The following is a 21146-nucleotide window of genomic DNA, read 5'->3' on the forward strand; positions in this document are numbered from 1 at the left end:
GCACCACCAAGGCTCCTCCAAAAGATGCGGACACCAGCTAATCCCGTCCGCGATGGTACTGCCCCTCTTTAACTTTTGTTACTTTCACACGTGCCTCCTTGTCTCAACTTGCCTTGCTCTGATTTTTAGGTAGGTTGGCTACTTCCCAGGGGATCGTTTTCTGCTTTTCCTGCCCTTTGTCTTCTGATTTCCTGAGAAAAAGGCTTTGTTTTAAAAGAACTCCATTTCCGGGGCCCGTGACCCCCGGCCTAGAGGCTTACGTCCGCCGCGCCCCGCGCGCCGTCTAAGGTTCGCGCCTGTCCCCGCCCCGCCGAACTACACTTCCCAGGCGCCCCTGCGCGGCGAGCCTGACACAGGTCAAGGTGCTGAGTCTGAGGCGCGCGACAAGCGGCGGGGCGCAATGGCTGCGTGGCGCGAACGATTGGCCGGGGTGCGCGGGGTGCTGCTCGACATCTCGGGCGTGCTGTACGATGGCGGCGCGGGTGGCGGCGTGCCCATCGCCGGCTCCGTGGAGGCGGTGGCGAGGTTAGTGGTCGCGGGCGGGTCGCCGCGAGCGCCAGACGCCTTGCTCAGCCGGGTCCATTCAGTTGCTTCTGGCCGCTGCCAGGGTGGGCCGGGCCGGCGTCGGGGGCGGGGCCGGCGTCGGGGGCGGGGCCATGCTTTAGCCCGCCCCCGCCCCGCCCCGCCCTGCGTGGGGAGGACCTCGGTGCAGCCGGGGGAGGCGGGGGCGGGGACACTGCGAGCACAGTTAGATGAGCACCGAGCCTCGGCTGGCTAGAGCTGCGCTGTCAGCACTGTAGCCAGTCGCCGCAGGTGGCTACCGAGCACTTGAAAGGTGGCGAGTCTGAATTCAGATGTGTCGGAAGTATAAAATACACATCGGATTTGTAAGAGTTAACACGAAAAAAGGAAGTAAAATAGTTCATTAATATTTTTTGTATTGGTCACATGTTGAAGTGATGACGTTTTGAATATGCTCCCAGCACCTGAATATGCTAGGTTAATAAAATATATTAAATGAATTTCAGCTATTTTTATTTATTTTTGTTACTGTGATTACTAGAAAATGTCAAATTAGGCATCTACCTCGCATTCTATTTCTATTGGACAGACGGTAGCAGGAGGAGCTGCCAGGGCCAGGGTTGGCTCTACGGGAGCCTGGACTTTGTAATTGCTGTTGGCGCCTCTGGGAAGGGCTCACCGCACAGGATTCAGCCTCCCAGAGACAACAGCTGGGAGACCCTGGCTTGGTGGCCTGATCTTCCCGGACTCAGTTTACCTACCTCTAAATGGCAGTGTGTGAGAAGCAATCCAGACCTAGGAGACCCCTGAGCCTGGGGGCTCCGGGCTGACTGGTGGTCACTTTCAGTCCCTGCCTGCCTCTGCCTTTTCTCTATTAACCCCAAGGCCCTAGACTAGCTCATCATGAGACTAGCTTACAGATGAGCACTTTGTGGGTGGTGCTGTGGGAACAGAGCAGAGGGTGCTGAGCTGTGTTTTGGGGTGAAGGGGGCTGACCTGGGGAGCAGCCACCGCAGCAAGACCAGAGCCTCAGTACTATGACTGAGGCAGACCGATCCTCATGGTGCCCATGTCTTGAGGGGAGATGGACAGTAAACCTGGATGCAGATAAATAAACCAAATCACTACAGCTTGGGATAAATGATGTGAAGAAAATAGGGTGCTGAGAGAGAGTGTAACGGGGTAAGGGTGTCCTGTGCTAGAGAGGGAGATCAGGGGCAGCTCTGGAGACAAGGCGTCTGGACTGGACTGGAGGGGTAAGAAGGAGACATCTGCAGGAGGAGGTGGAGGGATTGTCCTCCAGGCAGAGGGACCGGCAGCTGCAAAGGCCCTGAGGCAGAAGAGAGCTTGGCATGTTCAAGAAACTGAAGAGTAGTGACAGGGGAGAGTGGCTACACCAGGCAGGGGCTTGAAGGCAACAGAGAGGAGTCTGGATTTTGTCCTGAGTGCAGTGGGAAGTCACTGAAGATTGTAAGCAGGAGTGTCATGCGATCTGATTTATGTTTTAATGAAATTTGATGTTAAAAGTGAAACCGTGTAAGTACCAAATGAAAACATTGGAGATGTCTTTTGGAATCTTGGAGTGGGAGAAGGCCTTTACAACTACGCCTCAAAATCGAGAAAGCAACAACAAATGAACAAAGGAGGTAAACAATTCACAAGAAAGGAAAAACGAATGACCTTTAAGCGTATGGAAGATGCCCAACCTTATCCAAATAAGAGAAATGCAAATTAAAACTATGCTGAGATGCCATTTTTCATCTGTCAAATTGGCAAAAATCCAGAAGTTTGTTAATGCATTCTCTTGGCAAGAGTCTGAGGAAACAGACCCTCTCATACGTTGCTTGAGGGAGATACATTTGACATTGTCTATCAGCAGCTCCACTTCCAGGACTCTGTCCTACAGCTACCTCATCCATGGAAGATGTTGTGGGCATGAGGTCATTCATGGCAACATCTTTTTTTTTTTTCAATTGTATTTTAGATGAAGGTTTACAGAGCAAATAAGTTTCTCATTAAACAATTAATACGCGTATTGTTTTGCAACATCGGTTACCAACCCCACAACATGTCAACACTCTCCCCTTCTTGACCTTGGGTTCCCTGTTACCAGCTTTCCTGTCCCCTCCTGCCTTCTCGTCCTTGCCTCTGGGCTGGTGTGCCCATTTAGTCTCATTTTGTTTTATGGGCCTGTCTAACTTTTGGCTGAAGGGTGAACCTCAGGAGTGACTTCAGTACTGAGTTAAAAGGGCGTCTGGGGGCCATACTCTTGGGGTTTCTCTGTTCTCTGTCAGACCAGTAATTCTAGTCTTTTTGTGTGTGTGTGAGTTCAAATTTTGTTCTACATATTTTTCCAGCTCTGTCCGGAACCCTCTATTGTGATCCCTGTCAGAGCAGTCGGTAGTGGTAGCTGGGCACCATCTTGTTGTGCTGGACTCAGTCTAGTGGAGGCTGTGGTAGTTGTGGTCCATTAGTCCTTTAATCTTTCCCTTATGTCTTTGGTTTTCTTCAATCTCTTGCACCAGACGAGGTGAGACCAGTGGAGTATCTTAGATGGCTGCTTGCAAGTTTTTAAGACCCCAGATGCTACTCACCAAAGTAGGATGTAGAACATTTTCTTTATAAACTATGTTATGCCTGGCAGCATCTTTTGGAATGGCGAAAGACTGGAAACAAGCCAAATGTCCATCAATAGGGGAATTTTTCAGTCCTAGTGAAATTTTTATTTTTTTTTTAGTGGCGTAGGGCCGAAAGTGCTACAGCTGAATCCACCAGCTGCTCCTTAGAAACTCTATGGGTCAGCTCTACTCTGTCCTGTAGGGTCATAGTGAGTCAGAATTGACTTCAATGACAATGGGTTTGATTTTTTTTTTTTTGGTCTAGACGGTAGAATACCATACAGCATAGAAAGGAATGAGCGTGCTGTCTATGTAGTGATGTGGAGAGCTAAGACATAGTGTTAATGAAGACAACAAGCACGGGACAGGGTTGTGTCTGTTGTGTTGAGAAGGCAGAAATGCAAGAAACCATGGAAAGACACAGACTACTCAGGAGGAACAGCTGTGTGACAACCTGGAAACCAGCAAGAGGGGAGAACTGGGTGGTTGAAGGGCCAGGTGGGAGAAAGACTTCACTGTCTAGCTTTGTATGTAAACTTATGTAAAATTTGTGGACCATGTGAACGTATTCTGCCTTCAAGACATTAAATTGAAAGTATTTTAAGAAGATCTCTCTGACTACAAAGGGGAGACTGGACTGTGGGGAAAGGGGTATGTGGAACAGGTAACCAGATACCCTGGGTGACTTAGGGTCACCCAGGGAGAGATGATGGGGCTTGGACTAGGGAGGTGGCAATGGAGGTGGAAAGAAGGGGATGGATTAGCGATGTTTTGGAAATGGGACCCATGGGACTTGTTGATATAGTGAGGGCCAGGGAGAAGGTGGAATACAGGATGACTCCTAGCGTTGGACTTGAGCAGCTGGGGATGATGATGGAGTGGGTGCCATTCAGGGAGGGGACAGAGAGGGGGATGTGTGCTGGTGCCATGACCGTTCATGATGTAGGTCAAGTTCCTGGCCCAGCGCTTGGCACAGGATAGACCTCTCCACAGTATACCGTTTAAATATCTTATTTCATCTTATTAACACAGGATCTGCTGTTACACATACTTTCAATTCTTTTAAAATCAGAGGCGCTTAAAAACAACTTTTTATTAAAGTAAATTATACATATTAAGGAGCACTGGTGGCAAAGTTGTTAAGTGCTTGGCTGCTAACCGAAAGGTTGGTGGTTCAAATCCACCAGCCGCTCCACAGGAGAAAGATGTGGCAGTCTGCTTCCATAAAGATTTATAGCCTTGAAAACCCCATGGAGCAGTTCTGCTCTGTCCTGTAGAATCACTATGAGTTGGAATCGACTTGATGGCAATGGGTTTATACATATTAAAAAAGTGCACATATTTTTTTAAGTGCACAGCTCAATGAGTTTTCACAAACTGAACTCAGCTGTAACCAGCACCTCAGGAGTCCCCTTGGTCCTCCCCAGTTCCTGTTCTCCCCCACCCCCACCCCAGGTAACCACTATCCTGACATCTAGCACCACAACTTAGTTTTGCCAGCTTTTCACCTTATATAAATGGGATCATACAGCACGTATGTCTTGCTTCTTTTGCTCAACATTATGTTTGAAAGTTGTATCCTTATTTGTGGTATGTAGTTGTAGATTGTTCGTTCTCATGGTTTGTGGTGTTCTGCTAGGCGAATGTTCCTCCATTTATCCACTCCTATTGATGGGTATTTGTGCAGTTTCCCACTTTTGGTTATTATGAGTACCATTCCTATGAATATTCTGTGTCTTTTGGTAAGCACATGGATGCATTTCTGATGGGTATGTACTTAGGAGTAGGCTTGCTGAGTCACAACGTAGGTGTATGTTCAGCTTTAGTAGATGCTGCCAAATAGTTTTCCGAATTGGTTGTACCAACTGAAACTCCAGGCAGCAATAGATGAGAGTTCCAGTTGCTCCATGTCCTTGCCACCACTTGAGTTTATTCATTCTTTTTATTTTAGCAAGGTCACTGTTATGGATTGAACTGTGTCCCCTGAAAAGATATGTTGAAGTCCTAACCCCTGGTACCTGTGAATGTGATCTTGTTTGGAAAGAGGATCTTTTCAGATGGGGTAGGGTACATTCTAATCCCATCCGAGTGGCGTCTTATAAAAGAGAAGACACACAATAGAGACAGAAGAAGGACAGCCACGTGACTATGGAGGCAGATACAAGCCAAGTAATGCCAAGGATTGCCCGCAGCCATCAGAATCTGGGAGTGAGACAGGGAACAGTTTCTTTCATGAAGCCCTCAGAAGGAATCAGCATACTCAGATTTGGACTTACAGCTTCCAGAATTGTGAGACAATACATTTCTCTTCCTTAAAGCCACTCACTTTGTGGTATTGTGTTACAGTAGCCCTAGGAAGCTGAGACAGTCACTTTTGCCTCTGAAAAAACCTGGAAAGTAAAGTAGATCAAGGATATGAACAGAGGCTAAGTACCTCCCTGTCCACCTTCTGCTGAGGAGCATAGAGCAGATTTCAGCAACAGCCTTAGAAAAGGTGGTAGCGTGCTACTTGCTGAGCCTTCATGTTCCGGTCAGTAACCTGGGGCTGTGTACTCACCTTCTGGGAGGGTGAAGGCTCCGGGCTCTACAACACCAGCAAGATGGCTGCACTCCAGAGAGTGCCTACTATGTGCTAAGCATTCTGCTCAGCGTGGTTCTCTTGCCCTCTCACTGAACCTCCTGCAGGCCCAGGAGGCGGGTCCTGTTATCCCTCAGAGAGGGTTTGGGCTTGTCTGGGCTCCGCAGTAGGGATGGCACAGGCACAATTTGAACCCAGGTCAGCTTTATTCCAGGGGCCATGGTCTTAACCACTTTGCCAGACGCATCCTTGGAATCCCTTGAGAGGGAGGGGGCACTGGCAAAAGTCAACGGCTTCTCTAAAACAGCTTCTCTTGAGTCGGTGCTCCTAACCTGATACAGAACTCTCGAACACTTATGGGCAGAGGTGCCCCTCGTGTTCTGTTACCTCTGTGGTTCCCCAAACAGGGCTTTGTTTTGATTCACTCTAACTCTGGCAGATTTATCTAGGGGTGTCCCTAGTACCAGCTATGCTGTGTAAATCTGACATCAATATAATAACTATCCTAAAATGCACCACAGCCAGTTATATAGCTAAGAGATGTGTATTGCCTTCGCCCCCGGAGAGCTGCTTTCTGGATGGCCTGTGTGATGGTTTTTGGTGAAGGCACCTTGTATCCATTATCTCAGAAGGTTTTATCATTGTGCTGCTTGGGCCCCTGAAGCCATAGGACAAAGTCCACCCACCTCTGCTGGATCCACCAGACCCATCTCAGGTTATCTTTATGGCCTCTTCTCCCTCTAGCCCCCTTACCCACTTGCTCCCCAGTTACAGACTTCCCAGTGGGGTTTTCATTGAGTGAGCCACCCCAAAAGCCCATTACCCACAGAGTCTGGTTCCACCTATGTTGTGGGGCCTTCTGGCCATTGGCTGACATTAGTTTTCTCTTCAGCCCCTCTGCTCTTTAAGGACAAGGCGCCTCCACCCTGGCTGGGCCAGAGAGCAGGAGGTTCTCTGTGGGGCCGACTGACCGTGCTGCAGGCCTGGAAATGCCCATGTGCCCTCCGTGGTGACCCCGGTCCCACACCCTCTGTGCCCACGGACACTGCACAGATGCACGGAGTTAAGTGTCTCAGGGCTTCGTGGCAGTGAAGGTAGTGCAGGGAATTCTTCCCCAGTAAAATACAGATGCTTTTGGAGGTGTTCCGGGGGACTTTTTGGGATCCAGGACACTGTTATTTCTCTCTCTTGGTGGCTGAGCCAAGAATGGACTCAGGACCAGGAATCTTTTCCAGAACAGGGCTCTGCATGACAGGTGCATAAAGCCGGGTGTTCAGCTGGCTTTTGCAGCCACAGGAGGGTGGCCTCCTTGATGTGTAGGCTCGCTTTGAAGTCACACAGCAGCTCAAAGGAAGTTCCTGGGGGCGAGACCGCCCCCCCCAGCGAGGGAACTGCGGGGTCGGGGAGGGACAGGGACGGGCCCTGGGGCAGCCTAGTACGCCTCCAAGGATGCTTTCCTGGATGTTCCCGGCACCATCTCCCTCCCCTTTTCTGGACCTAGGAGAGCTGACTCACAACCCACCACTCTCCCTGGGTTTCCCTTGGGAGCAAGTGTCCTCAGATTTTCTGAAAGGTTCCCGCTTCTTTTGGGGCACAAAGCACGTAGAAAGTATAAACTCTGCTTTTTAAAGAACATCAACCACAATAATGAGAGGCAGCATTCCTTGAAGGAGGGCCTGTAACGTGCCAGGCAGGTGCTTTACCTGCCACCCAAGGTATCTTCACAGCCGGCCCCTAAGGTAGGGAAGGTGAGGAGAGCAGGCCCAGAGAGATTCAGGAACTGGTGTAAGTGGAAAAAGTGACTGAGCCGGAATTAGACCCAGGTCCAAAGCCCCGGTTTTTCCCACAATGCTGCACTCTGCTTCTTGTTAAAGGTGCATTCATTTATTCATTCACTCATTCATTTGTTCATTCACTCATTCGCTCACTCATTTATTGAGTGTGCTGATTCTCTACTGTTCAGGCCCCGGGGATAGAAGTCTTGGCTCTGGTGGAGCGGATGTTCGTGGGGGAGCTGCAGGAGACAGCACACATATAGAGAGGCAAGATGTTGGATAGAGGGAGATGAAGCCTTAGGCCACCGGAGTTGGGGAGCCCAGGGCGGGGGTGTATGGCCTGACAAATGGGTGCTATATGGGCTGAGATGAGAGGATGTGAGGGACCCATCTCGTGGTCATCGGGTAAGAGGACCCCAGATGGGAACAGGAGGCCCAGCTCCTGAGGCCCCCCCAGCTGTGTCCCCTGGCTCTTCTCATCTGAGGAGTCACAGGGGGACCCCTGACTGGTCCAGGACTTGTGGGCGGTGCAGCCTCTACAGACATCTGTAGCTGGCCAGGTCCCCCCAATGGGCCCTTTATTGGAGCCCATTCATGGGTGAATTGGGCTGCCCCCAGGGAGCCTTTCAGAGGGGATGGCGGCACAAAGGCACAGCGCTGGCCCTCGGCATCTGCATGTGAAAGGTGGAGGCCTTTACTGCGTCCTGTCACTGGCCTCCGAAGCACACCTGTGGCTGCCGGAAGGAGGCGGTGGGCCCCGGCCCAGGGCAGCCTCGTAAAGCAATTCCCTCAGGGTTGCCCAGATGGCCCAGGCCAGCGACTGGCCCTTCAGGGTGCTGTGTCCTGGGGTATGTCCCAGCAGGCCTTAGGGCAGCGAGGGACTAGGCCCAGAGGCCTGCCCAAGGCCAGCGGTGCTGCACACTGGCCTCCCCGACCATTCCTGCCCTGGGGCGGGGGTCCCAGAGGAGGGGCAGCGCTGGCAGCACCACCACAGCCCCCACGGCCTGCGGTCCATGCCCTGGGACACCTGCATGGCCCCCACGTGGTGAAGCACCTGCGGAGGGGCCTTCCGGCTGCTGACGGTGAGGGCGGCTGTTTGACTTTGGCGCAGCCAACAGGGCTTTCCTAACAGCCTGGACCTTGGACAGGGGGTGTTTGTGGAGAATGTCCTGCCACTTGTGGTACCAGGACTGTCGGGAGCTTAACCGCGTCGTCCTCAGAAATGGGGGCAGGGCGGGTAGGAGAGAACCTGCCCGTAGCCTGGGCTTTGGTTTTTCTTTTTTTTGTACAATTTCTGTATTTTACATTTCATAAGTAATGGGTGATTTTCTTCTTGGAAACATTCCTACCAGTGCGTGAGTACAGAGTTAGAAGTGCAAGCCTTCCTTCACCAGCCCCATCCCAGCCGCCTCCTCGGGAACCACTGGGGATCCTTCCGGGCCTTTTGCTCTGTTTCCCCAAAAGCACAGTGAGTTTTAAGAGGCAGCCCCTCCCTCCCTGAATCTTGTCCAGTCCCATGAACACCCCATCACACACCGGCCTCCCGGCCTCCTCACTCTGCTGGGACCTGGGCACCCTCGAATTGCCTGAGGAATGTTTTTGTTAGTTCACAGGAGGCTCCTGTTGGCAAAAAGCTTATGCAGCGGCAGAGCTTTTATCCCCCAAATGAAGCTTTGGGTGGAACCCTAATATATAAAAAAGACGAAAGAGCAGTGTTTGAGTGGTGTAAATTTTGTATGTTCAGATCTTAACAATTTATCAATGAAAATGGTGAAAGCGTTTTGAGAAATAAAAAAACTGAAGCCTGGGCACTGGACACAATGCCTCAGTTTGACATCTGCTGGTCGTATCTGTGTGTTTATATGTTTGTGGCTAGAAGCCACCCACGTGCTTGCCAGGAGGGGCTGAGGTTGCAGAATAGTACTCAGCTGTTAAAAAGAACGAGGTAGTCTGGTGTGTACTGACGTAGCTTGTGTACCGTGGCTATACTAAGTGAAAATGTTATACAGTAATGTGTATAGGCTCCCATGTATTTATTTATTTTAGAAAAATAAAGGAAGGAAACACAACAAACTCCCACATTATCTGGGGTAGCTTAATAACAGAACTGCAGACCTAAATTGTGTGGAAGGAAACCATGGGAACACAGATGGCTGTGTGAGGCTGTAGCCACGCTTTACCCTCAAGAGTATAAAACCTGTTTCTTGTTGCTGATCTCAGCCGGGGTGGGCAGGGTCACCCATGTAAATCAAGTGCAGCCAGGTGGAGGTTCTGGAATGGACTTAATGGTTTACCCCAACAGATGCTGCCTCTGGAAGGAGCCCTGGGCTAATGGGGAGGTGGGTGGGCCAGACTGTGTAAGAAGCTCACAAGTGGAGTCATGCCCCCCACCCTGCCTGCCCCCCAGCGCCCACGGGTGTACAGAGAAGCTGTACTGGCCAAGCACTGCCCATATGCTGCCGTTAACTGTAGGGGCAATTTTCCACGACTCTGAGGTCAGGTGGGTGAGGTGGTTCTCCAGTTTGTAGAGGAGGAAACGGAGCCTCAGAGAGAGGACAGGACTTGCTCAAAGATATCCCTTGAGGATAGGTAGAGCCGGGGCTGATGCCCTAGCCGGGGCCAGGTGTGCCTCTTACCTGTCTCCGGAGCTTTATCCCATCACCTAAAAATGGTAGGTTTCAGCTCCTGTGGGTCAGAGCCTGGGTGGAGTCCCAGCTCTGCCCCGCAGCAGCCGTGGTGGCCTCCAGCAAGCTCCTTAGCCTTTTTGTGCCTCAGTCGCCTCCCTGTAATAGTCCCAGTGTCACAGGGGCATGTGAATTAAGTGAGCTATTGTCTATTAAACCAGCGGTTTACTTATTCTAAGTCCGGTAGCTAAGGAGCATTTTGTTGCTTGAAGGGTCACATCAAGTTGAGGTGGTTACTTTGCAAATAAAGCAGGTCTTTTAATTGTCCAACTTTGTGTACGTTCCAAACAAAACCACTCAGTCCTGCTGTAGGGGTTGGTATGTTTTTCACACATGTATGTATTTTCATCAGGCCAACATTAAAGGTCCTGGCTCAGGGAGCCCTGCTGCAAATGGTTAAGCACTCGGCTGCTAAGGGAAAGGTTGGCGGTTCAAACCACTCAGCCGTGGTTCAGAGGACAGGCCTGGCAATCTGCTCCCGTAAAGATTACAGCCAAGAAAATCCTATGAGGCAATTCTGCTCTGTCACACAGGGTCACCGTGAGTTGGGATCGACTTGATGGCACCTAACAACAGTAGTCCTAGCTCTGCCTCAAGCTAGCTGTGTGACCCTGGGCAAGTCACTCAGATCCTCCAAACCTCAGGTCCTTGCTGTGAGGGGGTCTGTTGCAAACCTCGAGAGGATTTAGCGTGAGCATGTGGGCCAAGCACACAAGAGGCCACCAGCACTGGGCACTGCCGTTAGCTGTTGTTGGGGCTCCCTCTGTCCTGGGTGCCCTGGGGCCTCCTTCCAGGCCGGCACTCCGGGGCATTTCCTCCCCTGGCCTGGGTGGAAGTTTCCCCTCATCTTTCTTCAATCCTGTCCTTGGACCCTGCTCTCCGAGCACCCTCCAGAAGGGAGGCCTCCCTCACTCCTGGCTTCCTCCCACTGTCCCAGCTCACTAGATGGCTGGCTTCCTGTCAGTACCTGCCTCGAGGGCGGAGGTCCCCCTGCCCCCAGTGCTGGGCTTATCAGGGGTGTGGTTGTCACTGTCACCACTGTCATCATCACTGCCATTTACTGGGTATTTGTAACGTGCCTGGTGCGTCCCAAATGCTATTTAATGTCCTTCTTACAACAGCCCTATGAAGTAGCTACTGTTAAAAAACCAAACCAAACAAGGAAGCCCATTGACCCAAAAAGAACTAGCACGGCTGGCTAGAATGACTGATGGATACTCAGGAAGTGATCTCACAGCGTTGGCAAAAGATGCAGCAATGGGGCCTATCCAAGAACTAAAGCCAGAGCAGGCGAAGAATATGTCTGCCAGCGAGATGAGAAATATTCAATTATCTGATCTCAGTGAGCCCTTGAAAAAGATAAAGCAGCATGAGCCTTCAAACCTTAGAAGTGTCCATGCATTGGAACAAGGACTTTGGAGATACCACCGTTTAAGGAAATACCTGTATAAACCTGCTGAGCATTTTAGTTAGCAAGGAATACATCATCTTCAATGAGCAGTTACCAGCTACAGAAAATCAGCCTAAGTTCACAGGACTTTTCAGTCTTACAAGCATTTGTGCACTAAACTTGAAGATGAACCAGCAAAGTAATTTAAATAAGGTATACTACGGGAATGGAATAGTTGGTTGGTTAAGGCCTCTTTGCCTTGATGGTCATGTTTATCCCAATGGGCTCTGCAAGATCACAACAAAAACTGATTATGGTCTTCTCTGCCAATAAAAATAGCAACGATTCAGCACTTGGCTGCTAACTGAAAGGTTGGCAATTCGAACCCATCAGCCGATACACGGGAGAAAAATATGACAGCCTGTTTCTGTAAAGATTTACAGTCTTGGAAACCCTATGGGGCAGTTCTACTCTATCCTTTAGCGTCACTATGAGTCAGAATTGACTCCACGGGTTTTTTTTTTGGCTACCAATATAATCATAATGTGAATAATAATTTGTATATTGCGTAGCAGATGAAAGTATTCCAGAGACAGTGAATGTTAGAAGACACAGAGCCTTTTGTTTGTTTTTCTTCTGATGTCTTTTCTTAATACAGTCACATTTTTCCTGTTTTCCTTTCCTACTGTTGTCTTAACTATGGATGATTGGAATGCCAAACACTAGAAGTTTCCTTGTTGTTGTTTTTCTTCTCCTTTTACAAATTTGGTGTGCCAAAGGAAACTTTTTCCTATGTCATATGTAAGAACAAGTATTTTAAGGGTTTTTTCCTTCTTCATAAATCTGCACACGTTCAACAATTGTTATGTTCTTTTTAATTTGTTTTTCTATTAGTTTTCCACCAGACAATTTAGAAAATATGATAGCAACAAAGCAAATCTGTTGAACAGGTAAGAGTTGAAAGTCTGAGTTGCTCTGCTATGCAGTATGTAGACCAGTCTTCATGTGACCTACAATCATTTTTCTTTTGTCAGAAGTCTATTGTAGACTGTTAACTTATTCCTGATGGAATTTTTTTTCTGCTAGAATTACTCTTAATACTTAAGAGAACAAGTTTAGCCACTCTCAAAATGGTTCTAGTTCTAGAGAAGGGACTTCTAATTTATTGCTTGTTACTTTCTTACTGTTTACAGGAATAATTATAAGCTGGTGGAACTACCATCTTTTATTCTGAATAATTATTAAGCTCTTCAATGAAACTTTAAAAAGTTACTGAATTTTTATACACTGCACACATTTTATAGGTTTCTTGTCCTTACTTTATTAACTCAAAAGTTCTATTTTGTCAACCTGTTCTTTGTGTCCCCAAAATGTATAGTAATGCTGTTTCTTGTTTGTGTAAATATGCTTGGATTTTTATTTTAAAAATGTTACTGTAGGAGTTAGACACTCATATCCTGGCCTTTTAAATATTGTGATAAAGGCAAATGAGTATTTGCCCTTCGTTTACTGGTTAAAAGTTTGTTTATAGAATTTTTCTTTGGTGCTTAAATGATGTCATGAAAATGTCATCTGTGGAAAAAAATTATTTGTAGTAGTAACATTTTTCATTTAGGAAAGCACCTTTGATATGGCCATAACATGTTAAAAACAAGAACTTACCCCAACTAAATGAGAATTTTATAGAGACATAAATTCTTGTTCATTTTATTCTTGTTCTTGTTAAAGATGTATCTAAATAGAGAAGATGGATGATTTCTTAGGATAATGTGCTGTTTGTAGGCGTAACTTAAATCACGCCGCTTCTCACTGTGACTTAGAACTTCCTAGATCTTTAAAATGAGAGTTTTGATAAACAGAAAAATATTTAAAGCCAGGACTGAATTACTGGGCTGAGGGCTGGAGACCATGGTCTCAGGAGACATCTAGCTCAATTGGCATAACACAGTTTATAAAGAAAGTGTTCTACATCTTATTTTGGTGAGTAGCGTCTGGGGTCTTAAGAGCTTGTGAGCGGCCATCTAAGTTACTCCACTGCTTTTACCCTCTCTGGAGCAAGGAAGAATGAAGAAAACTAAAGACACAGGGAAAGATTAGTCCAAAGGACCAAGAGACCACAAGTACCACAGGCTTCACCAGACTGAGTCCAGCACAACCGGATAGTGCCTGGCTACCACCACGGATTGCTCTGATAAGGATCACAATAGAGGGTCCTGGACAGAGCCGGAGAAAAATGTAGAGCAAAGTTCTAACTCACACACACAAAAGAAGACCAGACTTAATGGTCTGACAGAGACTGAAGAAACCCTGAGAGTATGGCCCCTGGACTCCCTTTTAACTCAGGACTGAAGTCACTTCTGAGGTTCACCCTTCACCCAAAGATTAGACAGGCCCATAAAGGAAAATGAGACTAAAGGGGCATACCAGCCCAGGGGCAAGGACAAGAAGGCAGGAGGGGACAAAAAAGCTGGTAATAGGGAACCCGAAGTCGAGAAGGGGGAAGTGTTGACATGCCCTGGGGGAGGGCAACCAATGTGACAAAATACGTGTGGAGGCGGAGCCAAGATGGCGGAATAGACAGAGGCTTCCATCGAGCACTCTTTACAACAAAGACCCGAAAAAACAAGTCAAATGAGTATATTTGTGACAAGCTGGGAGCCCTGAGCATCAAACGTAAGCTTGGACAAGGAACTGAGGGGCAGGGGAAGGAAGACATCGTTCAGAAGGGTAGAGGAGTTACTGGACCTGAATTGCGGGGAGCCCTCAGGCACCATTCCCGGAGCGGTGGTGGCTGCGGCGGCAGTGGCAGCGGCGGCGGAGGCAGTGGCGGCAGTGGCAGTGGGCGGCAGGCTGGTCCTAGCGTTCTGCCGCAGTTCCCTCAGGGAGAAGCAGCAGCCACGCAGCCCACTCACACCTCCGGAACCTGAGCAGAATGGCACTCTTGGCAAAAGCTAAGTACTTGTATATATTTTACCGCGCCCCCACCCCCACCCCCAAGCCGGCTGCAGCGGCTGAATCCCTGGGCCTGAGATAGACCCTGGTGAGCACCTAGAGCCGTCCTCTCGGCCTTGGAGAAGGAAAAAATTTCCAACTGGTGGGAAAAGATAATTTGCTAGCTCCATTAACTGGGGGAGCTCAGGACAGAAGCGGCTGCTGTCCAGGCATAAACCGTCCATGGACCTTGAGCACCTTTCCCTTCTGCATGGACCTGTGTGGGTCTATTTTGGGAGAATAGGCCCTTGTTGGCAAACTCCAATCATTTCAGCGGTGTGGTGGAGAGGTGGCTGTTTGATGTTTCACATTGCTTTGCCTATTAAACAAGGTCCTCACCTACCCACAACAGGGACCTAAGGACTGGTGGCTCCACTTGGGTCGCCCAGCCACCTGCGACAGGGGTCCAGGGATAACTGGTACCTCCCAGTCCTTACAACAAAATCTTTGGGCGCCCATGGTCCCTCTGCAGAGCCCACCGACCAGCATGCTCTAGGGAACAGAGATGCGTGTTCCTCAGAGACACTTGGGGGTCGGTTCTCAGCCCCCTGCCTTGTTCAGAGCGTGACCCCCTACTGCAATCAGATACGGGTTTATATGCCAATCACCCCTGCCCCTCTAAGACTGTAGGACAGAGCCTGTACCACACACTTGATATCAGCTACCTGGAAATCTGAGCTGAATTCATACAAGAAAACTGAATGGACTCCTAGACTGATATACCTGATAACAGCTCCAGCCAGCTGGGAACAGGACGTGAGAGCTCCAAAGGTGAAAATGATCAAGCTAGCTCACTCAAGCAACCCATAGGGGTATACCAAAACAAAACAAAGCAAGCAGCTATGACAGAGTAGGCAAGCATAAACTAATACAATAACTTATAGATGGCTCGGAGACAGCAGTCAATATCAAGTCACATAAAGAAACAGGCCATGATCACCTCAATAGGCTCTCAAAACAAAGAATCCAGGGATCTTTTAGATGGAAAGTGCATTCCTGGAATTACCAGATGCAGAATACAAAAGTTTAATATACAGAACCCTTCAAGACATCAAGAAGGAAATGAGGCAATACGCAGAACAAGCCAAGGAACACACAGATGAAGCAACTGAAGAAATCAGAAAGATTATTCAGGGACATAATGAAAAGTTTAATAAGCTGGAAAAATCCATAGACAGCAATCAGAAATTCAGAAGATTAACAATAAAATTACCGAATTAGATAACTCAATAGAAAGTCAGAGGAGCAGAATTGAGCAAGTAGAAGCTAGAATTATCCATCGAAGATAAATCACTTGGCACTAATATATTTGAAGAAAAATCAGTTAAAAGAATTAAAAAAAATGAAGAAACCTTAAGAATCATGTGGGACTCTATCAAGAGAAATAACCTACGAGTGATTGGAGTACCAGAAAAGGGAGGGATAACAGAAAATACAGAGAAAATTGTTGAGGATTTATTGGCAGAAAACTTCCCTGATACTGTGAAGGATGAGAAGCTATCTACCCAAGATGCTCATTGAACTTCACATAAGGTAGATCTTAAAAGAAAGTCACCAAGACATATTATAATTAAGCTTGCCAAAACCAAAGATAAAGAGACAATTATAAGAGTAGCGAGGGATAAAAGAAAAGTCACCTACAAAGGAAAGCCAATAAGAATAAGCTCGGACTACTCGGCAGAAACCATACAGGCAAGAAGGCAATGGGATGACATATTTAAAAAATTGAAGGAAAAAAATTGCCTGCCAAGAATCATATATCCATCAAAACTGTCGCTTAACTATGAAGGTGAAGTTAAGACATTTCCAGATAAACACAAATTTGGGGACTTTGTAAAAACCAAACCAAAACTACAAGAAATACTAAAGGGAGTTCTTTGGTTAGAAAATCAATAATATCAGGTATCGACCCAAGACTAGAACACTGGGCAGAGCAACCAGAAGTCAAACCAGACAGGGAAATCAAAACAAAACAAAACAAAACAAAGCAAGATTAAAGAAAAAAAAAAAGCCCAACACAGGGTAATGGCGATGTTATTATATAAAAGAAGATAACATTAAAATAATGAAGAGGGACTAAGAAATGTAATCATACACCTTCCATATGGAGAGGAAGATACGGCGATACAAAGACAATAAAATTTAGTTATAAATTTAGAAAAATAGGAGTGAATAATAAGGTAACCACAAAGGAGACAAACTATCCTACTCGTCAAAATAAAATACAAGGGAAAAATATGGACTCAGCAGAAACAAAATCAACAGCAACAAATATGAGGAAAGAACAATATATAAAGAAAATCTACTCAGCACGTAAAATCAAGTGCGAAAAAGAAGCTGTCAACACACAAAAAAAGACATCAAAATGATAGCACTAAATTCATACCTATCCATAATTACCCTGAATGTAAATGGACTAAATGCACCAATAAAGAGACAGAGAGTGGCAGAATGGATTAAAAAACAAGATCCATCTATATGCTGCCTACAAGAGACACACCTTACAGTTAGAGACACAAACAAACTAAAACTCAAAGGATGAAAAAATATATATCAAGCAAAGAACAATCAAAAAAGAGCAGGAGTGGCAATATTAATTTCTGACAAAATAGACTTTAAAGTTAAACCCATCAGAAAGGATAAGGAAGGACACTATATAATGAGTAAAGGGACAATACACCAAGAAGATATAACCATATTAAATATTTATGCACCCAATGACAGGGCTGCAAGATGCATAAAACAAACTCTATCAGCATTGAAAAGTGAGATAGACAGCTCCAAAATAATAGTAGGAGACTTCAACACACCACTTTCGGTGAAGGACAGGACATCCAGAAAGAAGCTCAATAAAGACATGGAAGATCTAAATGCCACAATCAACCAACTTGACCTTGTAGACATATACAGAACACTCCACGCAGCAGCAACCAAGTATACTTTCTCTTCTAGTGCACATGGAACATTCTCTAGAATAGACCACATATTAGGTCATAAAGCAAGCCTTAGCAGAATCCAAAACATTAAAGTATTACAAAGCATCTTCTCTGACCATAAGGCCATAAAAGTGGAAATCAATAACAGGAAAAGCAGGGAAAAGAAATCAAACACTTGGAAATTGAACAATACCCTGCTCAAAAAAGACTGGATTATAGAAGACATTAAGGATGGAATAAAGAAATTCATAGAATCCAGTGAGAATGAAAACACTTCCTATCAGAACCTTTGGGACACAGCAAAAGCAGTGCTCAGAGGCCAAATTATATCAATAAATGCACACATCCAAAAAGAAGAAAGGGCCAAAATCAAAGAACTATCCCTACAACTTCAACAAATGGAAAGAGTGCAACAAAAGAAACCCACAGGCACCAGAAGAAAACAAATAGTAAAAATTAGAGCTGAACTAAATGAAACAGAAAACAGAAAAACAATTGAAAGAATTAACAAGACCAAAAGCTGGTTTTTTGAAAAACTCAACAAAAATTGATAAACCATTGGCCAAACTGACAAGAGAAAAACAGGAGAGGAAGCAAATAACCCCAATAAGAAGTGAGATGGGCGATATCACAACAGACCCAACTGAAATTAAAAGACTCCTATCAGATTACTATGAAAAACTACACTCAAACAAATTTGAAAACCTAGAAGAAATGGATGAATTCCTAGAAACACACTAACTACCTAAACTAACACAAACAGAGGTACAACAACTAAATAGACCCATAACAAGAGAAGAGATTGAAAAGGTAATCAAAAAACTCCTAAGAAAAAAAAGCCCTGGTCTGGACTTATTCACTGCAGAGTTCTACCGAACTTTCAGAGGAGAGTTAACACCACTACTACTAAAGGTATTTCAAAGCATAGAAAAGGATGGAATACTACCAAACTCATTCTATGAAGCCACCATATCCCTGATACCAAAACCAGGTAAAGACACCACAAGAAAAGAAAATTATAGACCTATATCCCTCATGAATGTAGATGCAAAAATTCTCAACAAAATTCTAGCCAATAGAATTCAACAACATATCAAAAAAATAATTCACCATGACCAAGTGGGATTCATACCAGGTATGCAGGGTTGGTTCAACATTAGAAAAACAATTAATGTAATCCACCGCATAAATAAAACAAAAGACAAGAATCACATGATTTTATCAATTGATGCAGAAAAGGCATTTGACAAAGTTCAACACTCATTCATGATAAAAACTCTCAGCAAAATAGGAATAGAAGGAAAATTTCTCAACATAATAAAGGGCATTTATACAAAGCCAACAGCCAACATCACCCTAAATGGAGAGAGCCTGAAAGCATTCCCACTGAGATCGGGAACCAGACAAGGATGCCCTTTATCACCACTCTTATTCAACATTGTGCTAGAAGTCCTAGCCAGAGCAATTAGGCTAGACAAAGAAATAAAGGGCATCCAGATTGGCAAGGAAGAAGTGAAAGTATCTCTATTTGCAGATGGCATGATCTTATACACAGAAAACCCTAAGCAATCCTCCAGAAAACTACTGAAACTAAGAGTTTGGCAGAGTCTCAGGTTATAAGATAAACATACAAAAATCACTTGGATTCCTCTACATCAACAAAAAGAACATCGAAGAGGAAATCACCAAATCAATAGCATTCACAGTAGCCCCCAAGAAGATAAAATACTTAGGAATAAATCTTACCAAAGATGTAAAAGACCTATACAAAGAAAACTACAAAGTACTAGTGCAAGAAACTAAAAAGGACCTACGTAAGTGGGAAAACATACCTTGCTCATGGATAGGAAGACTTAACATAGTAAAAATGTCTATTCTACCAAAAGCCATCTATATATACAATGCACTTCCGATCCAGATTCCAATGACATTTTTTAATGTGATGGAGAAACAAATCACCAACTATGGAAGGGAAAGAAGCCCCGGATAAGTAAAGCATTACTGAAAAAGAAGGAGAAAGTGGGAGGCCTCACTCTACTTGATTTTAGAACATATTATACAGCCACAGTAGTCAAAACAGCCTGGTACTGGTACAACAACAGGCATATAGACCAATGGAACTGAATTGAGAACCCAGATGTAAATCCATCCACATATGAGCAGCTGATATTTGACAAAGGCCCAGTGTCAGTTAACTGGGGAAAAGATAGTCTAAATTTAACAAATGGTGCTGGCATAACTGGATATCCATTTGCAAAAAAATGAAACAAGACCCATACCTCACTCCATGCACAAAAACTAACTCAAAATGGATCAAAGACCTAAATATAAAATCTAAAACGATAAAGATCGTGGAAGAAAAAATAGGGACAACGTTAGGAGCCCTAATACATGGCATAAACAGTATAGAAAACATTATAAAGAACGTAGAAGAAAAACTAGGAGCTCCTAAAAATCAAACACTTATGCTCATCCAAAGACTTCACCAAAAGAGTAAAAAGACTACCTACAGACTGGGAAGAAGGTTTTAGGTATGACATTTCTGATCAGCACCTGATCTCTAAAATCTACATAATACTGCAAAAACTCAACTGTAAAAAGACAAATAACCCAATTAAAAAATGGGCGAAAGATATGAATAGACACTTCTCTAAAGAAGACATTCAGGTAGCTAACAGATATATGAGGAAATGCTCACGATCATTAGCCATTAGAGAAATGCAGATCAAAACTACAATGAGATTTCATCTCCAACAAGGCTGGCTTTAATCCAAAAAACAGAAAATAATAAATGTTGGAGAGGCTGTGGAGAGATTGGAACACTTCTACACTGCTGGTGGGAATGTCAAATGGTACAACCACTTTGGAAATCGATTTGGCACTTCCTTAAAAAGCTAGAAACAGAACTACCATACGATCCAGCAATTCTACTTCTTGGAATATATCCTAGAGAAATAAGAGCCTTTACACGAACAGAGATATGCACACCCATGTTCATTGCAGCACTGTTTACAATAGCAAAAACATGGAAGCAACCAAGGTGCCCATCAATGGATGAATGGATAAATAAATTATGGTATATTCACACAATGGAATACTATGCATCGATAAAGAACAGTGAGGAATCTGTGAAACATTTCATAACATGGAGGAACCTGGAAGGCATTATGCTGAGTGAAATTAGTCAGTTGCAAAAGGACAAATATTGTATAAGACCACTAATATAAGAACTCGAGAAATAGTTTAAACTGAGAAGAAAACATTCTTTTGTGGTTACGAGATGGGTGAGGGAGGGAGGGTGGGAGAGGGGCATTCACTAATTAGATAGTAGATAAGAACTACTTTAGGTGAAGGGAAAGACAGCACACAAAACCGGGGAGGTCAGCACAGTTGGAGTAAACCAAAAGCAAAGAAGTTTCCTAAATAAACTGAATGCTTCAAAGTCCAGCGTAGCAGGGGCAGGGCTTTGGGGACCATGGTTTGAGGGGACATCTAAGTCAATTGGCATAATAAAATCTATTAAAACATTCTGCATTCCACTTTGCAGAGTGGCACCTGAGGTCTTAACCGCTAGCAAGCAGCCATCTAAGATGCATCAGTTGGTCTCAGCCCACCTGGATCAAAGGAGAATGAAGAAAACCAAGGACAGAAG

At 45.5% G+C, this 21146-nt stretch overlaps 1 protein-coding gene across 3 annotated transcripts in view; it reads left to right on the forward strand.

Annotated features, from left to right (window-relative positions):
- The first annotated feature begins 235 nt into the window (after positions 1 to 235).
- The window catches only part of LHPP (phospholysine phosphohistidine inorganic pyrophosphate phosphatase), a 140283-nt gene continuing 119372 nt past the window's right edge, over positions 236 to 21146 (forward strand). For 2 of the 3 annotated variants that reach the window (XM_049854802.1, XM_049854803.1), the window contains exon 1: positions 238 to 525. In XM_049854802.1, coding sequence (XP_049710759.1) covers positions 401 to 525 — 125 coding nt within the window. In that variant the 5' untranslated portion in view covers positions 238 to 400. Of the gene's footprint in view, positions 526 to 21146 lie in introns of all 3 variants that reach the window. The other variant, XM_049854801.1, reaches the window with a different exon arrangement.

This window comes from Elephas maximus, chromosome 16 (genome assembly GCF_024166365.1).
Source record: "Elephas maximus indicus isolate mEleMax1 chromosome 16, mEleMax1 primary haplotype, whole genome shotgun sequence".
In the NCBI taxonomy this organism is placed as follows: Eukaryota; Metazoa; Chordata; class Mammalia; order Proboscidea; family Elephantidae; genus Elephas; species Elephas maximus.